General features: G+C 44.4%; 1 protein-coding gene across 1 annotated transcript in view; it reads left to right on the top strand.

Moving 5' to 3' along the window:
- ARSG (arylsulfatase G) overlaps positions 1-17068 on the top strand; it is a 50313-nt gene that overhangs the window by 7191 nt on the left and 26054 nt on the right. The window contains exon 3 of the mRNA XM_007959896.1: positions 16516-16624. Within this exon, the coding sequence (XP_007958087.1) occupies positions 16516-16624 (109 nt within the window). The remainder of the gene's footprint in view (positions 1-16515; positions 16625-17068) is intronic.

The raw sequence follows: 17068 nt of genomic DNA, 5'->3' as shown, positions 1-17068 counted from the left end.
CCAAATGACTTTGAGTTTTGTACCACATTGTTCTCCCTCTTTATGCAGGATCTCCTACATCCCTTCCAAGTGGATGACAGTGGTAGCTGGGCAAGGCCTTGTTCTTTTAAGGAAGGACTTTGGCCTATGAGAAATACACTCACTAGCTGGGCATTCTCCCTCCATCTTTCCTTTCCTTCCTGCTTCTTATAAGCATTTGTTGAGTATCTACTATGTGCCTGGAACTACGCTCAGTGCTGGGAACACAAAGACAAAGCCTCTGACCTCAGTGAATTACAGTCTGCACCAGTGTTTTTCAGACTTTAATGTGTAGCCTGCCCCCTGGGAGTCCTGTTGAAATGCATTTCCAACCCTGTAGAAGATGGAGATGGAGAATTTTAGTGCCTAAGGCATTTGACTGCTAACCAGAAGGCTGGCGGTTCAAACCCACCAGCCACTCCTCAGAAGGAAGGTCGGGCAATCTACTTCTGTAGAGATACCGCCTCAGAAACCCAAGGAGGGGTCGCTATGACTTGGATTCGATGGTAGTGAGTTTGGTGTTTTTGGTATCAAGCCCCCAGGTGGTGATGATGCGGCTAGTTCTGAGACCACATTTTGAGAACCACCTATTTGAGCATCTAAGTCTAGACCATCTGAGTCTGGGTCTAGAACTTTAAGTGTAGACCAGTGATTCTCACAGAGTGGTCCCTGAACCAGCAGTGTCAGCACCACCAGGGAACCTGTTAGAAATACAAACTCTGAGGATGGGTCCCAGCAATTTGTGTTTTAACAAGTCTTTCAGGTGATTCAGAGACAGGTTAAAGTTTGAGAACCATCTGCCCAGAGCTGTACTGTCTAATATGGTAGCCACTAGCCACATGTGCCTATAAAAATGAAAATCAATGAAATTTAAATTAAAAGCCCATTTCTTTGTCTCATTAGCCACCCTTCAAGGGCTCAATAGCTACATGCGGTCACTAGTTACCATATTGGATAGTGTAAATTTCCATCACTGAAGAGAATTTTATTGGCCAGTGCTGGGGGCAAACACTTAAACATATGACCAAACCACAGGGTAAGAACTTTGTGGCAAAGGGGCACCCAGGACATCTCACCCAACAGGAGGGGGAACAAGGCTGCCCGAGGGTGGCTTATGTGTTCAAGACTGAGTAGGAGACAGGTAGGGATCTCCAGGGAGGGGGCTCTGGGCAAGGGCAGCAGCCTGCACAAAGCTGAGAAGGTCAGAGAGTTGGGAGATGAGGTTGAAGAGAAGGCAGAGGCTGGGGCTCAAAGGCCTTTCTCCCAGACTAATGATTTTGCCCTTCATTCTAAAGAACTATGGAATCATGGAAGAATTTTAAGACTGAAAGGGATGCTGCATTTTTTTTCTTTGTTTTAAATTAAGGTGAAGTTCACATAATATAACATTAACCATTTTAAAGTGTACCATTCCATGGTGTTTAGTAACTCACGATCTTGTGCAACTACACCCTCTGTGTAGGTCTAAAACGTTCTCACCAACCCAAAAGAAACCAAGCATCTGTTACGCAGTCGCTCCTCACTTCCCCCTCCCCCAGTACATTAAATCCACTGCCACTGAGGCAGTTCCAACTCAGAATGACCCCTATGGGGTTTCCAAGGCAGTAAATCTTTATCGAAGTTGATTGCCCCATCTTCCTTCCATGGAGTGGCTGATGGGCTTGAACCGCCAATCTTCTGGTTAGCTGTCAAGTGCCTTAGGCACCCAGCACATTATTCAATTTTAAAAGATCCTTCTAACATGAGGGAAGGGAGGGGGAGCAGGGCAGGTACCAGGCTATTTCCACTGAGACAAAAATTAGAAATGAGACAAGCCGGTGGCAAAACCTCCAGGAATATCCCTGGATTCAAGGGATGCCAGAGTTGGCTGATAACTCTGCGATCTCTCGCCCGACCGCTTTGGTGGCTAGATGAGGAAACTAAGGCTGAGAAGGGGGCCCTCCCCTAGGCCAGTGAGCAGGGAGGGGGCTGCAGACCGCTGCTGGGTCCTTCCTCACCCACTTGACTACTATCACTCCCACTTTGTTGTACCCGACTGACTGCTCAGCCATCTGGAAAATCCTGGCTGGCCTCTTTGGACCTCAGAATTATAAAGGAAAATGTTGCTAACCCTTGTGACAATCTAGATCTTTCGTAGTCTGTGGAGCCAGAGTTGTTGTTGTTAAGTGGTGTTGAGTTGGTTCCGAAATCATAGCAACCCTTACAGCAGAACAAACCGCTGCCCAATCCGGCACCGTCCTCACAGTCATTTCTATGTTTGAGCCCGTTGTTGCAGCCACTGTGTCAACCCGTCTGGTTGAGGGTCTCTCTCTACTTCGCTGAGCCTCTACTTTACCCAGCATGATGCCCTTCTCCAGGGACTTGTCTCTCCTGATAACATGTCCAAAGTACATGAGATAAAGTCTGGCCATTCTCACTTCTAAGGAGCGTTCTGGCTGTACTTCTTCCAAGACAGATTTGTTTGTTTTTCTGGCAGTCATGGTATATTCAATATTCTTCACCAACACCATAATTCAAAGGCATCAATTCTTCTGTCTCCCTTATTCATTGTCCAGCTTTCACATGCATATGAGGCCATTGAAAATACCATGGCTTAGGTCAGGGACACCTTAGTACTCAAAATGACATCTTTGCTTTTTAAGACTTTAAAGAGGGAGGCAGAGTGGCAAGGTGGAAAGAGTGAATGGCTTTGGAAGTGCAGGCCAAGCTTGAATCTCAATTCAGCTCCTTAATCAGCTTGGGAGCCAGTGCTGGTTCGAGCCTTCTCTGAACTCAGCTTCCTCCTCTGTAAGGTGGGGTGGGGTGATACACCCTTCTCCCAGGGCTGGGTGGGACTCGACTAGGATATAGTCTTGTATGTGGCCTCTGCTAGGTCTGTTAGAGGAGCTCTGGTGGCGTAGCGGATAAGGCATTTGGCTGCTGATTGGAAGTTCAGAGTTTCAAACCCACCAGCCACTCCGCAGAAGGAAGATGGGGCGATCTCCTTCCGTAAAGATTTACAGCCTCGGAAACCCAGTGGGGCTTGCTATGAGTTTGAATTGACTCAATGGCCATGAGAGGACTGTTAGAGTCAGTCTTCACTCCTAGAGGAGACAAAAGTGGCCTGCCCCAAGGAGAGCAGAATTGGAAGGGGTCCAAAAAATGCCCTGAAAAAGAATTAACTGGATAGCAGTGGGTTTCTTTCTTTTGGGTTTTGGTAGCATGTGCAGGCAACTTAAAGTAACATATATTGTTGTTGTTGTTGTTGCTGTTGTCGGCTACCATCCAACGGGCCCCATGCACAGTCGGGTCGGATGGTCATGATCCATATGGTTTCTTCAGCTCATTTTCTGAAGTAGATTGCCAGGCCTTTCTTCCTAGTCCGTCTTAGCCTGGAAGTCCCACTGAAACCTACTGACCTCACAGCAACACAGAAGCCTGCACTGACGGACAGGTGGTGGCCGTGCGTGATGGACCTTCGTCACCAGGACTCAGATCTGAGTGTCCCACAGGGAAGGCAAGAGTTCTACCCCTGAGTCACCCCTGCCCCCTGAAAATAACACAGATAATTTAAAAGGTGTTCCAGGCTTCTGTCACTGGAAATTTACTGAATCGCACTCATCTCAGTGCTGCACACGTTTTCATTTTGCTTTTAATTTTGATTGTGATTTGGGTGAATTTACAGAGCAAATTCATTTTCCATACAGTAATTCATACACATTTTGTTTCATGACATTGACTGCAATTTCCCACAATGTAACAGCTCTCTTCCCACTTCCTCCCTGTAGTTACCTCTTCCCTGTGTCCTTGTTTTCTGTGCATTCCTGTCCCCTGAGCTATTTCCCTGTCCAAACACTGCCCTTTTGTTCTCCCATGACTGATCGTTCTGAAGAGTGTATCTACCTGATGTAAATGTTCTCCCTATATGCCTGTCTGTTGTTTGGCTGGAAGCCGCAGGAGTGAGTTCGATTCCAGACCTGAAGGGTAACTAGGGCCCATAGTCTCAGGGGTCTCACCAGGCTCTAGCAGACCAGTAAGCCTGGTCTTTGTTATGATTTTGAGATTTGTTCCATCTTGTTCTCCCTCTATCTAGGATCTCCTGCACTGATCCCTTTCTGAGTGGTTGATAGTGGTAGCAGGACACTATCTAGTTCTTCTGGTCTCATAGGCATATAGGCTGAGGTTCACATGGTCCACTGGTCCCTTGGACTAATTGTTTCCCTGCGTCTTTGGTTTTATTCAGTCTTCTTTGCTCTGGATGAGGAGAGACCCTTGTTGCTTCTAGATGGACACTTGTAAGCTTTTAAGACCCCAGTTGCTACATCTACTCAAGTAAGATGGAGAACAGTGTTTTTGTTTAGTATGTTATGCCGACTGAGCTTCATGTTCCTTGCCACCATGGTCCTGAGCCCACAGGTCCAACAACTCACTCCCTCAGGGTGATTGGCTGATACTGCACATATTTTGGGGCAGGGTGTCACATCAGTGTTGTGACTGGATGTGGTACCTGTGGGGCACAGAATTTGAATTCAGGGTGGGTGGGGCTGCCTGCCAGTCTCTCCACCACCCTCAGCCTGAAGGCGTTTGCCTGAGGGCCGCTGCCTCAGGGTGAACACTCCCCCTTCCTCATTCTCCAAACAGGTTTCCTGTCAGCTGTTCCAAGGCTGTCTCTTTCCTCTCTGCCTGGAACACGTCGAGCGGCTCAGAGAGCCAGGCAGGGTCCTCGTGTGCAGCTGGCCAGAGGCCAGCGCTGTGGTAGGGGCATGGTTAGGGGGCTCAGGTCAAGGAGCGTGGTGTCTGTCTGGAACCTCCGGCACCTCCTCACTCAGGTTCCTCCTCAATGGGGTGTCTGCACACCCTGATAACAGGGCCAGTCTTGAGAGGCAGCAAAAGAGAGAAGACAGTCAATGTTTTCGCAACGGAGTAGGACAAACAGTACTCGGAGCCCTGCTTCTTTCTTCCTGCAGCCAACCTGCTACGTCAGGCCACGCGCTGCCTTCCCCTGTCCCACCGCCCCCCTCCTTGTCTTCCCTTTCCTTTCCTGGCCAAGCCACCCAGCTCAGCTGATGGGATGAGGCAGCGTCTCCTGGAGTCATCATTTCACCCTGTGCTGGCCTGAGGATGCTCCACTTGGCTTGACTCACCCCTGCAGGGATGAGGTGAAACTGAACAGGGTAGGGGAGCAGAGCAGCTCTGTCTTCACCCTGCAAAGGGCGCCGTGAGCTCACAGCAGGCAAGGAGGCCTGGCTCAGAGCTGCCGGCCTTCCCCTCCGCAGCCCAGACCTAGTTCCACCTAGGGATGACCTAGGACAGAAGGACACCTTGTTTCCCCCCAACCGACGGCTCCCCTGTCTGGAAAACCTTCCTCGCTTTATTTGCAGAGCAGCACTGTTCCTTCCTCCCCCCTTGGTGATGAGGAAACATGCTGTTGCATTTGGCATTCACAGCTTGTAGGAGACCTTGGTTGTTTGTAATTTGATGCTATCAGGTTGTTGCATAACCTTTCCCACCGGGAAGCACTCTGCATCCTGGGCCTTCATCCAGCCTGGGTTGGGGGTGGGCCAGGGTAAGGGCAGAGGTGCTGCTGGGTGAGGGATGAGGGCCAATGAAGAGGACATTAGCCATGGACCCTGGCTGGGGGCAGGGCCATTGGTGGTGATGGAACGGAAGTCTAGTGCGTCTCCTTCCGGGCCTTTGGCCATCAGCGTTGGTTAGAATGTCACCACACTTAGGGCCACCCCAGGTCAACCAGTCCTGGGTCTGAGCAGAGGCCCAGCTGTCCTGTGTCCCCAGAGAACCATGTGCTCCCAGCATCTTTGGCAAGGGCACCTATTCATATTTAGAAACAAAAGTGATAGAACATACATGTCTCAGAACAGGCGAGGTCTCCTACCTGAGTCACAGGTTCAAATGACTTAGTAGGCTAGGCAGGTAACAAAAATGGACAAATGTTGGTTTTCATAAGTTGTGGGGAGTGTTAAAGGTTCAGTAAATTGGCCAGAGGACCCTGTATAATGGCATTCAAATTAGTTACAGAGAAACAAAATGGTGCATGCCAAGCCAAACTGTCCAAGGGCCGGATCCTCTGTGGGAGGGAATCCTGCCCGGTTGCGGTTCTGGCTATTTTCTCCATTTGTGCTTTAGCTTGCTTTTATATTGCTTTTGTCAGATACTTCCGAAGTAGACCCTGTGCCCAAGTCTCTGGCTTAGCACTCTGTGTACATCACCTGGTGAAACTTTTCCCACGTCCTACCAGAGAAGTATGATCGGTTTCCCTTTACAGTTGAGATTGAGACTAAGGGAAGTTAAGGGCTCTGCTCAAGGCTACGTGGTTAGAAGGGGCAGCACTGGGATTGGAACTCAAATCTGTCTGCCTCCACAGGTGTCCTCCGGTTTACCCTGTTGTTATTTCTCCAAGTCTGTTCCTCCAACCATGGGCATCAGAACCACCTAGAACCAGAGCCCCAGCCCAGAGATAGAATTTCTGGGGTGGAGCCCAGGAATCCAAACTTGAGATAAATTCTCCTGGTGACTCCAGGGCCCTGAGAAGTTTGTGGACCTCCGTATCGCTGCTCGGCCTTTCTGACTCAGGGAGGCACTGCAGCTGGGGGGCCTTTCCCAGAAGGCCCACTATTCCTGGGCATAGGCAGTGGTGAGTCTCCCACGGCCTGCCCTGTCTCTATGCATCATGGAATGCCAGTTCACTTCCGTAGCCAGGGAAGAATAAGTAAGCAGATTCATGAATCATGGTTCTGTTTATATTTTGGTTGCTGAGGCTAAATATTTATTGTTTTAAGTAAGAGGTTCTGCCTTAATTAGAGTCACAAAACTCACCACAAGTGCATAGAGATGCATTCCCCTTACTGTAGACAGGCATTTTCAACAGAAAGCCTAATACAACCAACACTTTTAATGTCCAATACCATTGATCAAAGTATTAAGGGTCATCTCAACTAACAATTAGCTGGTGATATTAAAAAGTGCATAGAAGTTTAATTTAAGGACTTAGCTATCATTCTTACTGACGGTAACCTGTAGGGTCACATGTAGGATCCAATGGCATAAAGGTATAAAGGCATGGGCAGTATAAAACCTGTGATTTAAAACCACAGGACCCAAGAAAAGCCTGTGGGGCACTTCTGCTCTGTCACGTGGGGTCTCCATGAGTTGGAATCGCCTTGATGGTGCCCAACAACAGTAACATCAGTTTTTAAACTCAGTGGGTCTCCTTCTGCATCTTGTCCCTTCCCCTTCATCCTCTGGAATGGTGGCTCCTTCTGTTAAGTCAAACAGGAGAGCTTCAAAAATTATTGATGTCCAGGCCCCACTCCAGACTAATTAAATCATGATCTTTGGGGAAGGGGCCTTGGCCTGGGTGTTTTATAAAAGCTCCCATAGTGATTATAATATATGCTCAGGGATGGAAATCACCATCCTAAAAGATTTGGCTATTTCGTTGTGTTCACCTTTTAAGAGACAGAATAATGCAGTGTGTAGTGTACTGGTTATGTAGTTAGACCTGAATTCAAATCCTAGCTCTACCATTTGCTAGCTGTGGGTCCTTGGACAAATTGTTTAACCTCTCTGAGTTTTAATTTTCTCATCTAAAAAATGAGGATAATACCAGATTCCATTATCTTTCTTTAAAGAGATGGAAAACTAATCACCAACTTTATATGGACAGGAAAGAGATCCCAGATAATTAAAGCACTACTAAAGGAGAACAGAGGAGCCTCCCACCCCCCGATCTCAGAACCTACTGCACCCAGTGTATGCTGTACACAGTAAAACCAGCCTGGTACTGGTAGATAGACAGACACATAGAGCAATGGAACGGAATTGAGGACCTTACCCCGACATCTCCAATAAGTACAAAAGGAATAGCATTCAAAGCCTGCAGTGACCAGAAGAAAGGAAGTAATAAAGATTTGAGTAGAAATAAATAAAACAGAAAAACAATAGAAAGAATCAACAAGACTAGAAGTTGGTTCTTTGAAAAGATTAGTAAAATTGACAAACCACTGCCAAATTTAGCAAAAAAAAAAAAAAAAAGATGCAAATAACATGACTAAGAAATGAAATAGGCAATGTCACAGCAGAACCTACTGAAATAAGAAAAATAACAAAATACTATGAAGAACTGAACTCCAACAAATTTGAAAATCTAGAAGAAATGAGCACTTTTCTAGAAACACACTACATACTCAGACTAACACAATGTGGGGTAGAAAATTTTAACAGACCCATCACAAAAGAAGAAATTGAACACATCATGAAAAACAAACAAACAAACAAACAAAAAGTCCTGGCCCAGATGGCTTCACTAGCAAATTCTACCAGACATTCAGAGAAGAGCTGACACCAATACTGTTGAAACTATTCCAGAACATAGAAAAGGATGGAATACTGCAAAACTCATTCTATGAAGCAAGTACAACTCTGATACCAAAACTAGGCAAAGACATTACAAAAATAGAAAACTACAATCCAATATCCATCATGAATATTGTTGAAAAAATTCTCAACAAAATACTAGCTGATAGAATCCAACAACATATCAAAAAAATAATCATTGTAACTAAGTGGGATTCATATGAGGTATGCAAGGATGGTTTAAGATTAGAAAAACAATCAACATAACTCACCACATAAATAAAACAAAGAAAAAGAATCACATGATTATATCAATTGAAGCAGAAGGCATTTGACAAAATCCAAACCCATTCTGGATAAAAATGCTCAGCAAAATAGGAATAGAAGGATAATTCCTCAATATAATTAAGGGCATATAAATAAAACTGGTGGCCAATATTATTCTCAATGGAGAGAGACTGAAAACATTCATTCCCCTTGCAAATGGGAACCAGATAAGGATTCCCTTTATCACTATTCCTATTTGATATTGTATTGGAAGTCATAGCCATAAAATAAGGCAAGAAAGGGAAATAAAAGGCATCCAAATTAGCAAAGAAGAAGTAAAACTATTTCTATTTGCATATATGATCCTTGTTGTTGTTGTTGTTGTTATGTGCCATTGAGTCAGACCTGACCCATAGTGACCCCTCCTTGGGTTTCCAGGGCAGTATCACTATGGAAGTAGATTGCCCCATCTGATCCTATACATAGAAAATCATAGAGACTCAACAAGAAAACTACTGGAACTAATAAAAGGATTCAGCAAAGTGGCAGGGTACAAGATCAGCATACAAAAAACAGTTGGATTCCTCTAAAAAAACAAACTCACTGCTTTACAGTTGGTCTCAACTCATAGCGACCCCTCCTTGGGTTTCTGAGGCAGTATCTCTACAGAAGTAGATTGTCCAGCCTTCTTTCCAAGGAGTGGCTGGTGGGTTTGAACCTCCAACCTTCTGGTTAGCAGTCAAATGCCTTAGGCACTATGCCACCAGAGCTCTATATTAACAAACAAACAAACAAAAACTCTAAAAAGGAAATCAGGAAAACAATACCATTTATAATAGTACCCAAAAGATGAAATGCATGGGAATAGAATCTAATTAGAGACACAATATACCATGATCATGGATAGGAAGACTTAACATTGTGAAAATGACCATACTACACAAAGTAATCTACAGAAATAATGCACTGTCAATCCAGATTCCATCATCATTCTTGAAAGATGGAAAAACTGATTGCCAACTTTATATGGAAAGCACCACTAAAGAAGAACAAAGTAGGAGACCTCACACTCCTTATACATGTACAGTAGTCACAACAGCCTGGTACAAAGACAGACACGTAGGCCAATGGAACAGCATTGAGAACCCAGAAGTAAATCCATCCACCTATGGTCAGCTAATGTTTGACAAAGGGCAGAAAGTCATTAAATGGGTTAAACTCATCTTTAACAAATGGTGCTGGCAAAGCTGGATATCCATTTACAGAAAAATGAAAGACGATCTGTATTTCACACCCTATACAAAAACTAACTCAAGATGGATCAAAGACCTAAATGTAAAGCCTCAAACCATAAAGATAATCAAAGAAAAAATAGGGCAAACTTAGAGACCCTCATACATGGTATAAATATACTATCAAACATAACTGAAAATGCACAAACAGCAGAAGACAAACTAGACAACTGGAACTTCCTAAAAATTAAACATTTATGCACATCAAAAGATTTCACCAAAAGAGTTAAAAGAGAACTTATAGACTGGGAAACAATTTTTGGCAATGATACATCAGACAGAGGACTAATTCCTAAAATTTATAGAAAACTTCAATATCTCAACAACAAAAAAAGGCAAATGATTCACTTAAAAAATAGGCAGAGGACATGAACAGACACCACTTCACTGAAGAAGACATTCAAGCAACTAACATGCACATGAAGAAATGTTTGTGATCATTAGCCATTCCAAAAACCAAATTCACTGCCGTCGAGAGAATTCCAACTCATAGCAACCCCCTTTGGGTTTCTGAGGCAGTAAATCTTTACAGAAGTAGATTGCCCAATCTCTCTTCCACGGAGTGGCTGGTGGATTTGAACCGCCAACTTTCTGGTTAGCAGTCAAATGCCTTAGGCACTCTGCCACCAGAGCTCCTTCATTAGCCATTAGAGAGGTGCAGATAAAAACAAACATGAGATAACATCTCAGCATTAATGGGACAGTTCAGAAAAACAGAAAACAACAAATGCTAGCAAGGATGTGGTGAGACTGAACCCTCATACACTGCTCATGGGACTGGAATATGGTGCAATCACTGTGGAAAATGGTATGGTGCTTCCTTAAAAAGTTTGAAATAGAAATGCTATCTAATCTGGCAATCCCACTACTAGTTATATATCCTAGAGAATTAAGAGCCATGTCACAAACAGATATATGCACACCCATGTTCATCGCAGCATTAGTCACAATAGCAAAAAGATGGAAATAACCTATGCACGTCAGTGAATGACTAGATCAACACACTATGGTAAGTACATGTGCAACATTAAAGAACAATGATGAATCTGAGAAACATCTCAGTATGAATGAATGTAGAGGCCAGAATGCTGAGTAAAATTAGTCCATCACAAAAGGGCAAATATTGTATGAAACCACAAAAAAATAAATATTCTCTGATGATTAGGAGCTCTGGTGGTGTAGTGCCTAAGGCATTTGACTGCTAACCAGAAGGCTGGTGGTTCAAACCCACCAGCTACTCCTTGGAAGGAAGGTTGGGCAACCTACTTCTGTAGTGATACCACCTCAGAAACCCAAGGAGGGGTTGCTATGAGTCAGATCCAATGGACTGCAGTGAGTTTGGTTTGTTTGGTTTTTGATGATTACCAAGGGTGGGTGGGAAAAGGAGGGTAAACGACTAACTAGAGTGTAGACACACATTAACTTGGGTGAAGGGAAAGGATTAAAAAAAAAAAAAAAAGAAAAAGAAATAGTCAGAAAATGGCAAAAAGTAGGTGAGAACACAGAGATCAGAAATGAGAGAGGGCTGGTCATTGGGAATTCCTAGACCAGTGTTAAAAAGAAGGGTTGTCCCTAACATTTGGGAAGAAAAGTCTGAATTAAGGGAAAAGAATGGAAAGGGAGGGTATTCCCTTGACAAAATGGGGAAAAAGCAAATATAACAAGACCAACCCACAGTACATGCAGGCTATCATAGATTATAACAATGCTTATAAATTACTCCTTTTTCTGCATCTACTTCCTTGCAGTGTGACACTGCAGATTCTGTCATTAAGATATGGGTTCTATTTCCCTACCCGGATTGTCTACGTGACTTGCCTCAGCCAATGGCACATTAGCAAATGAGAAACAAGCAGAGGTTTGACAGGGACTTAAACATTAGGCCTTGCCTTTTTGCTAAAATTTGACCCACCAAACCACCAGGTAATGAGCCTGAGTTAACCTTTTGGAGAGGTTACATGGAAGAAAACTGAGGTGTCCAAACCAAAACCAGTTGGGCAGTCACCAAACATGTGAGAAAGACCATTCATATTTAGCCAGCCTGCAGCCAAGCCACCAACTGTCTCCAGATGCATGAGGAAGCCCAGCAAAGATTAGTCAAACCACTTCTGACCGGAAGACCTCCTTGGTCAACACACAGGATTGAGAGCTAAATAATATAGGTGTTGTTTTAAGACATTAACTTTTGGGATGGTTTGCTACATGGTTAAAGATAACTGACACATTGTGGACTAGCTTAGTTTAAAGGAGAAATTTGAAAGGGACTGAAATAAAGTGGGTGGTCAACCGACATGAAAAGAAAACAAGAAAGATAAAAGAAGTTGCTGAACACGAGGCTCTCCAGAAGACACCAAGGAGCTCTCAGAGGTTCTTTGGCAGAAGAATTCTATGCTATGATAAGAGTAGGATTTTAAGGAGAGATGAAGGGTTGATTGGAGGAATGGAGACTGGAGTGGAGAAGCCCAGTTTAGAGATGATAAGAGCTTGGATAAGGAAGAATGCCAGAAACCGAGTGACATTTCAGAGGAAGGAATATCAGGACACTAGGACAGATAAGCTATAGAGTAGGAAAAGATGATTTCCAAGAGGCCTCAAAACAAACCAAAACAAAAAGAAAATTGAGAATAATACAGCTTGGCTTACAAGGTTGTCATAAGGATTCAGGGAGATCCTGTTTTAAAAAAACAAATCAAACCCACTGCCCTCAAGTCGATTCCGACTCATAGCGACCCTATAGGACAGAGTAGAACTGCTCCATTAGATTTCTAAGTCTGTAGTCTTTATAGAAGCAGACCGTCTTATCTTCTGTGGAGCAGCTGTAAGTTTGAACTGCCAACCTTTTGGTTAGCAGCAAAATGCTTCAACCACTGAGCCACCAGAGCTCACTCATGTTTGGAAGTGTTTAAATTGGTGCTTTGCCATCGAGTCTGAACTCATGGCAACCCTATGCACAATGAACTCAGACCACATGATCTACACGGTTTTCATTGGCTGATTTTTGGGAAGTAGATTGCCAGTTTTGTCTTAATCTGGAACTGTTTAGTGTCAGAACAACACACAAGCCTCTACTGACAGATGGCTGGTGGTATTGGCCAAGAATTGAACTCGAGTCTCCCACCTGGAAGATCCACAGCCCCCGGCGACTTGGTGCTTAGATACTATAGTGACGGTTATTATGATATTGAACTTGGACTGGGTTTCCTTTAGCAGGGGCAGGATCACTGATGAGAATTGGGGCCCAGGGCCAGCTCTCCTGGGATTCAGCCTTTGCCGGCAGAGGCCAATCACAAGCATTGTTGGAGACAAGCACAGGCAGCTGAGACCCTGGGGACCCATAAGTAATGCTAGGCGGAACTTTTTAAGTTTTGCCTAACCTTGTCAGCGCCAGAGAGAACCTGGGATTTAGAGAAGGGCGGTATCCATGTTGATGATCGATTTTTTTGTAATTGCTGGCCTGCATGTGGGACTCTTGTAAGATATATCCCTTTAGAATATGAAGTCTGTGGGTCTGTGATCATTTGTGTGGAATGTATAATCTTATCTTTCTGTTAAAGTTAGAACCCAAGGAGCATCCAGTAGTACTGTCCATCTTGACACCACAGACAGGGGCTGCCCCTTCCGTGAGCACAGCTCGGGGCTTCTCTCCATCAGTCTTTCTCTTGATTCTTGGATCTCTGCATGTGGGTCACCCACTCTCTTGCTGTATACATGTTTTATCTATGGCTGAATTCCTCCTAACCCATTTAAGTATTTCTTTCTGAAACATGTCGTAGGACAGTCGGTCAACTGCAAAAAACAACACAAAAGGCAAATAAGCAGAATCCCTAGTGAGGAAGACCAATTAGGAAATTGATTAATTAGAGGGCAGTGTAGTCTTCTGGAGGAGTCCCTGAGTGGTCCACAAGGGTAAGGGCTTGTCTCCTTAAACAACCGAAAGGTTGGTGGTTTGAGGCCACCCAGAGACACCTTGAAAGAAAGGCCTGGCAATCTGCTTCCCAAAGATCCCAGCCCTGAAAACCTGTAGAGCAGTTCTTCCTGCACACACAGGGTCACCATGAAGTGCAATGGACTTGATGGCAGTGAGTTTGGTTTCTTGTTTTGCCTGTGTGGAAACATCCTGGGGGCAGAGACCAACCCCTGTGGGCTTCCGTGCGTTCTCTGGTGCTCTTTGCCCACACAGCTCCTGCCTTCTGGTTGACCTTCTGAGCTAATGACTTTGGTCTTTGAACTGAAGCCTTCACCCTTCCTTAGCATCTGGCCTCAAAAGTTAAGCAAGTCTGTTTGGATTCTGTGCACTATGGATGTGCAAATAAACAGGCTCCATATTTTCATCCGCCGATACCACAAGCATCCACGCGATGCCCCTGGCGGGGGTGGGATGATCTGTGGAGCTCCGGCACCGCATGCTGGATACTTCCTCCCTGCTCTTTGGCCTGAAGCTGAAGCATAAGTCACGCATTCGAAAGCCACGTGGAAATGCATTTATGCTTGCTGCGGTTCTGGATCCTCTGTTCCACGTGCATGAATAATTGGGAGTGGACCCTATATATATTTATGGAGACGTGGCTTGCAGTGAGAAGAATGTATCTGAGAAATACCAGGCTTCATCAAAGTGCTTCCCCCAGCCTGCACAAACTCCAGTTGGTTTTGCGAGTCCCACACCCTTAAACATAAACAGTCTGTAAAACCCAAACCAAACCCATTGCCTTGGAGTCGAATCTAAGTCGTAGTGACCCTACAGGACAGAGTGGAACTGCCCCATAGGGTTTCCAAGGCTATAAATCTCATGGAATCAAACTGCCACATCTTTCTTCCAGGGAACGGCTGGAGGGTTCAAACCACTGACCTTTATTGGTTAGCAGCTGAGTGCTTAGCCACTGCATCACCAGGGCTCTTAAACAGTGCGTAGGCCATGAGTTTTGTCTTTTGTTTTTACTTTAACACTTGGAGGTCCCCAAAGCTGGTTATGAGTAAGTTTCAAGAATGCTGAGCATTTCCGGTGTGGTGTGCTGGGCCTGGGACATCAAAGTTTCTGTGTGCAGCAGTATGAGTTCAGAGTGACAGATGCCTTTGTCTTGTTTTCCAACCCCCTCATCATAATTGCTTTTATTCTTCACTCCAGCCAAACATGGGGAAGTTGCATGACCACAGTATGTGTGAGGCACAGACAGCGTTTGCCTTGGAAGGTCTTTTTACACGCTAACTTTGTGGAATCCTCGGCCTCTGGCTCAACCAGCATGAGGGTGGGGTGTGTGTGGGGGTGGGAGGTGGTCATGGTTAATTCAGTGCAACATGTATTCAGGATGTTTCCATAAAACATGACCTCATCTCTTCCAGGCCGCTGGTCGTCATTATACTGGTGGTCCCTTTTGACTAAGTGGTTACAAAAATAATTCCTTTAATTGCCAGAGTGGAAATTCATAGATTGCACTTCTGTTCTTACCACCTTCCTAAGAGGCCTGAGCTATTACTAACGCTGTCTCCACAACATCATTTCATTAATTCAAGAAACAGCAGAGCAAAATAAAACAAAAAGACAGTTACATGGATTGACTGTTGGACACTGGCTAATTGTGGTTAGTCATTGGGCATTGGGCAGATTAAATTGCTGGGACAAGTTTCCAAGTTTATCTTTTATCAAATAATTATGTTTTTTCCCCCTAAAGTTTATGATTTTAAGAGGAAGAAAAAAATTCATTTATTCAAGAAATACTTGCTATACATCTACTATATCCAGAATTCAAACCAGTTCAAATTGGTTCAGTCATAGCCAGCGAAGTGAAACCAGAATGGACCCGAATTGTTGAAAGTTGGGTGATCTGGAACAATAACTAGAATGGGAAAAATCGCAAGTTGAAGCTCTGGAATGGGATTCTCAGAAGAGGCATAGTGAACCCTTTCAGAAGCCTGATGCAGGAGACTGGACTATTGCCAGGACTGTGGAGAACAACATACCTTCAAAGCAGGGTAGTTGGCCACCATCTTTGAGCGTGGTACCATTGGTTCTAACTCTTTTGGTCAAGGGATTTGGTTGCTATGCAACATGTCCACTACCCTTATTTTCTAAGAGAAAGATTAAGTTTCTAGCAGGCCACTGATTCATAATTTTTCCTGTTCCGGTTATTGTCCTGGTTCATTCACATTTTACAAATTCAGGTCTGTTCCAGTTTTGCATCATTGACCGTGACTGAACCAGGAAGAATCGATTCAAAGCCCTGACTATATCTCAGGAGCTGTTTAGAGTGAATGAGATTGATGAAGTTCCTGTTCTTATGGTGCAAAAACACACAAGAAGCAAGTAAATCAACAAACAATATCATTTCAGATAGTGAAAGTGCCATGGAGAAAATAAAGTGATGCGATTCCATAGAGAGTAATGGAGGGAACTATTTATGTTCAGCCCAGTAAAATAAAATCATTTATTGAGAAATATTAGCTAGTTGGGTAAAAATAACTTTACAAAGAGAAGTCATTCCTTCATTGGGATTATTGGAAATTCTTGGAGAGAGGCTGTTCTCCTAGAGTCTAACTCTTAGTTGAAAAGAAACTCTGAATCATCACCATCCATAAATCCCTTCTCTCACAGGGGGAAGCCCAGCCAAGCAGACCACATGGGAAGGAGGACACCGGGTCCCAGCTCTGGCTTACTGGCCTGGCAGAATCCCTGTCAACGTTACCAGTACTGCCTTGTTAAGGTATGAGTCTCAAATTACATTGAGCCTTTGGGGTTTAGAATAAGAAAAACCACAGATGCTTGAGTGGCTAGAGCTGTCAGGAGACTCATTTACCGTGTGCCTTTGCATGATGGTGGATGGCTGCCTGAATGGAGGTGGATGGCCAATATGAAGGAGAGAAAGCTCTGGGAAGCCCTGGGAATTCTGGTCCAGATACTTCTTTCTGGGGGAGAGAATGTTCTAAGGAAGGAAATGAGAGGGAAGAGAAGCCAAGTCCAAAGGAAGCCAAGTATACCCACCTACTTCTACAACTTCTGATTGTAGCAGCATTAGATTTGTATATATGGCAAATGCATGTGCTCATTAAAGTAATTAGTGCCTTAAGATTCCTATCAGGCCATCTTCTGGGGATAATGTCTGAATGAAGAGAGGGTTCGGATGGGTTTCACTTACTTTACCACTGAA

Source organism: Orycteropus afer, unplaced genomic scaffold, assembly GCF_000298275.1.
Source record: "Orycteropus afer afer isolate SDZICR_OR568_19922 unplaced genomic scaffold, OryAfe1.0 scaffold00018, whole genome shotgun sequence".
NCBI lineage: Eukaryota > Metazoa > Chordata > Mammalia > Tubulidentata > Orycteropodidae > Orycteropus > Orycteropus afer.
Note: the sequence above shows the minus strand (reverse complement) of the source record. Positions and strands in the feature narration are given on the sequence as shown.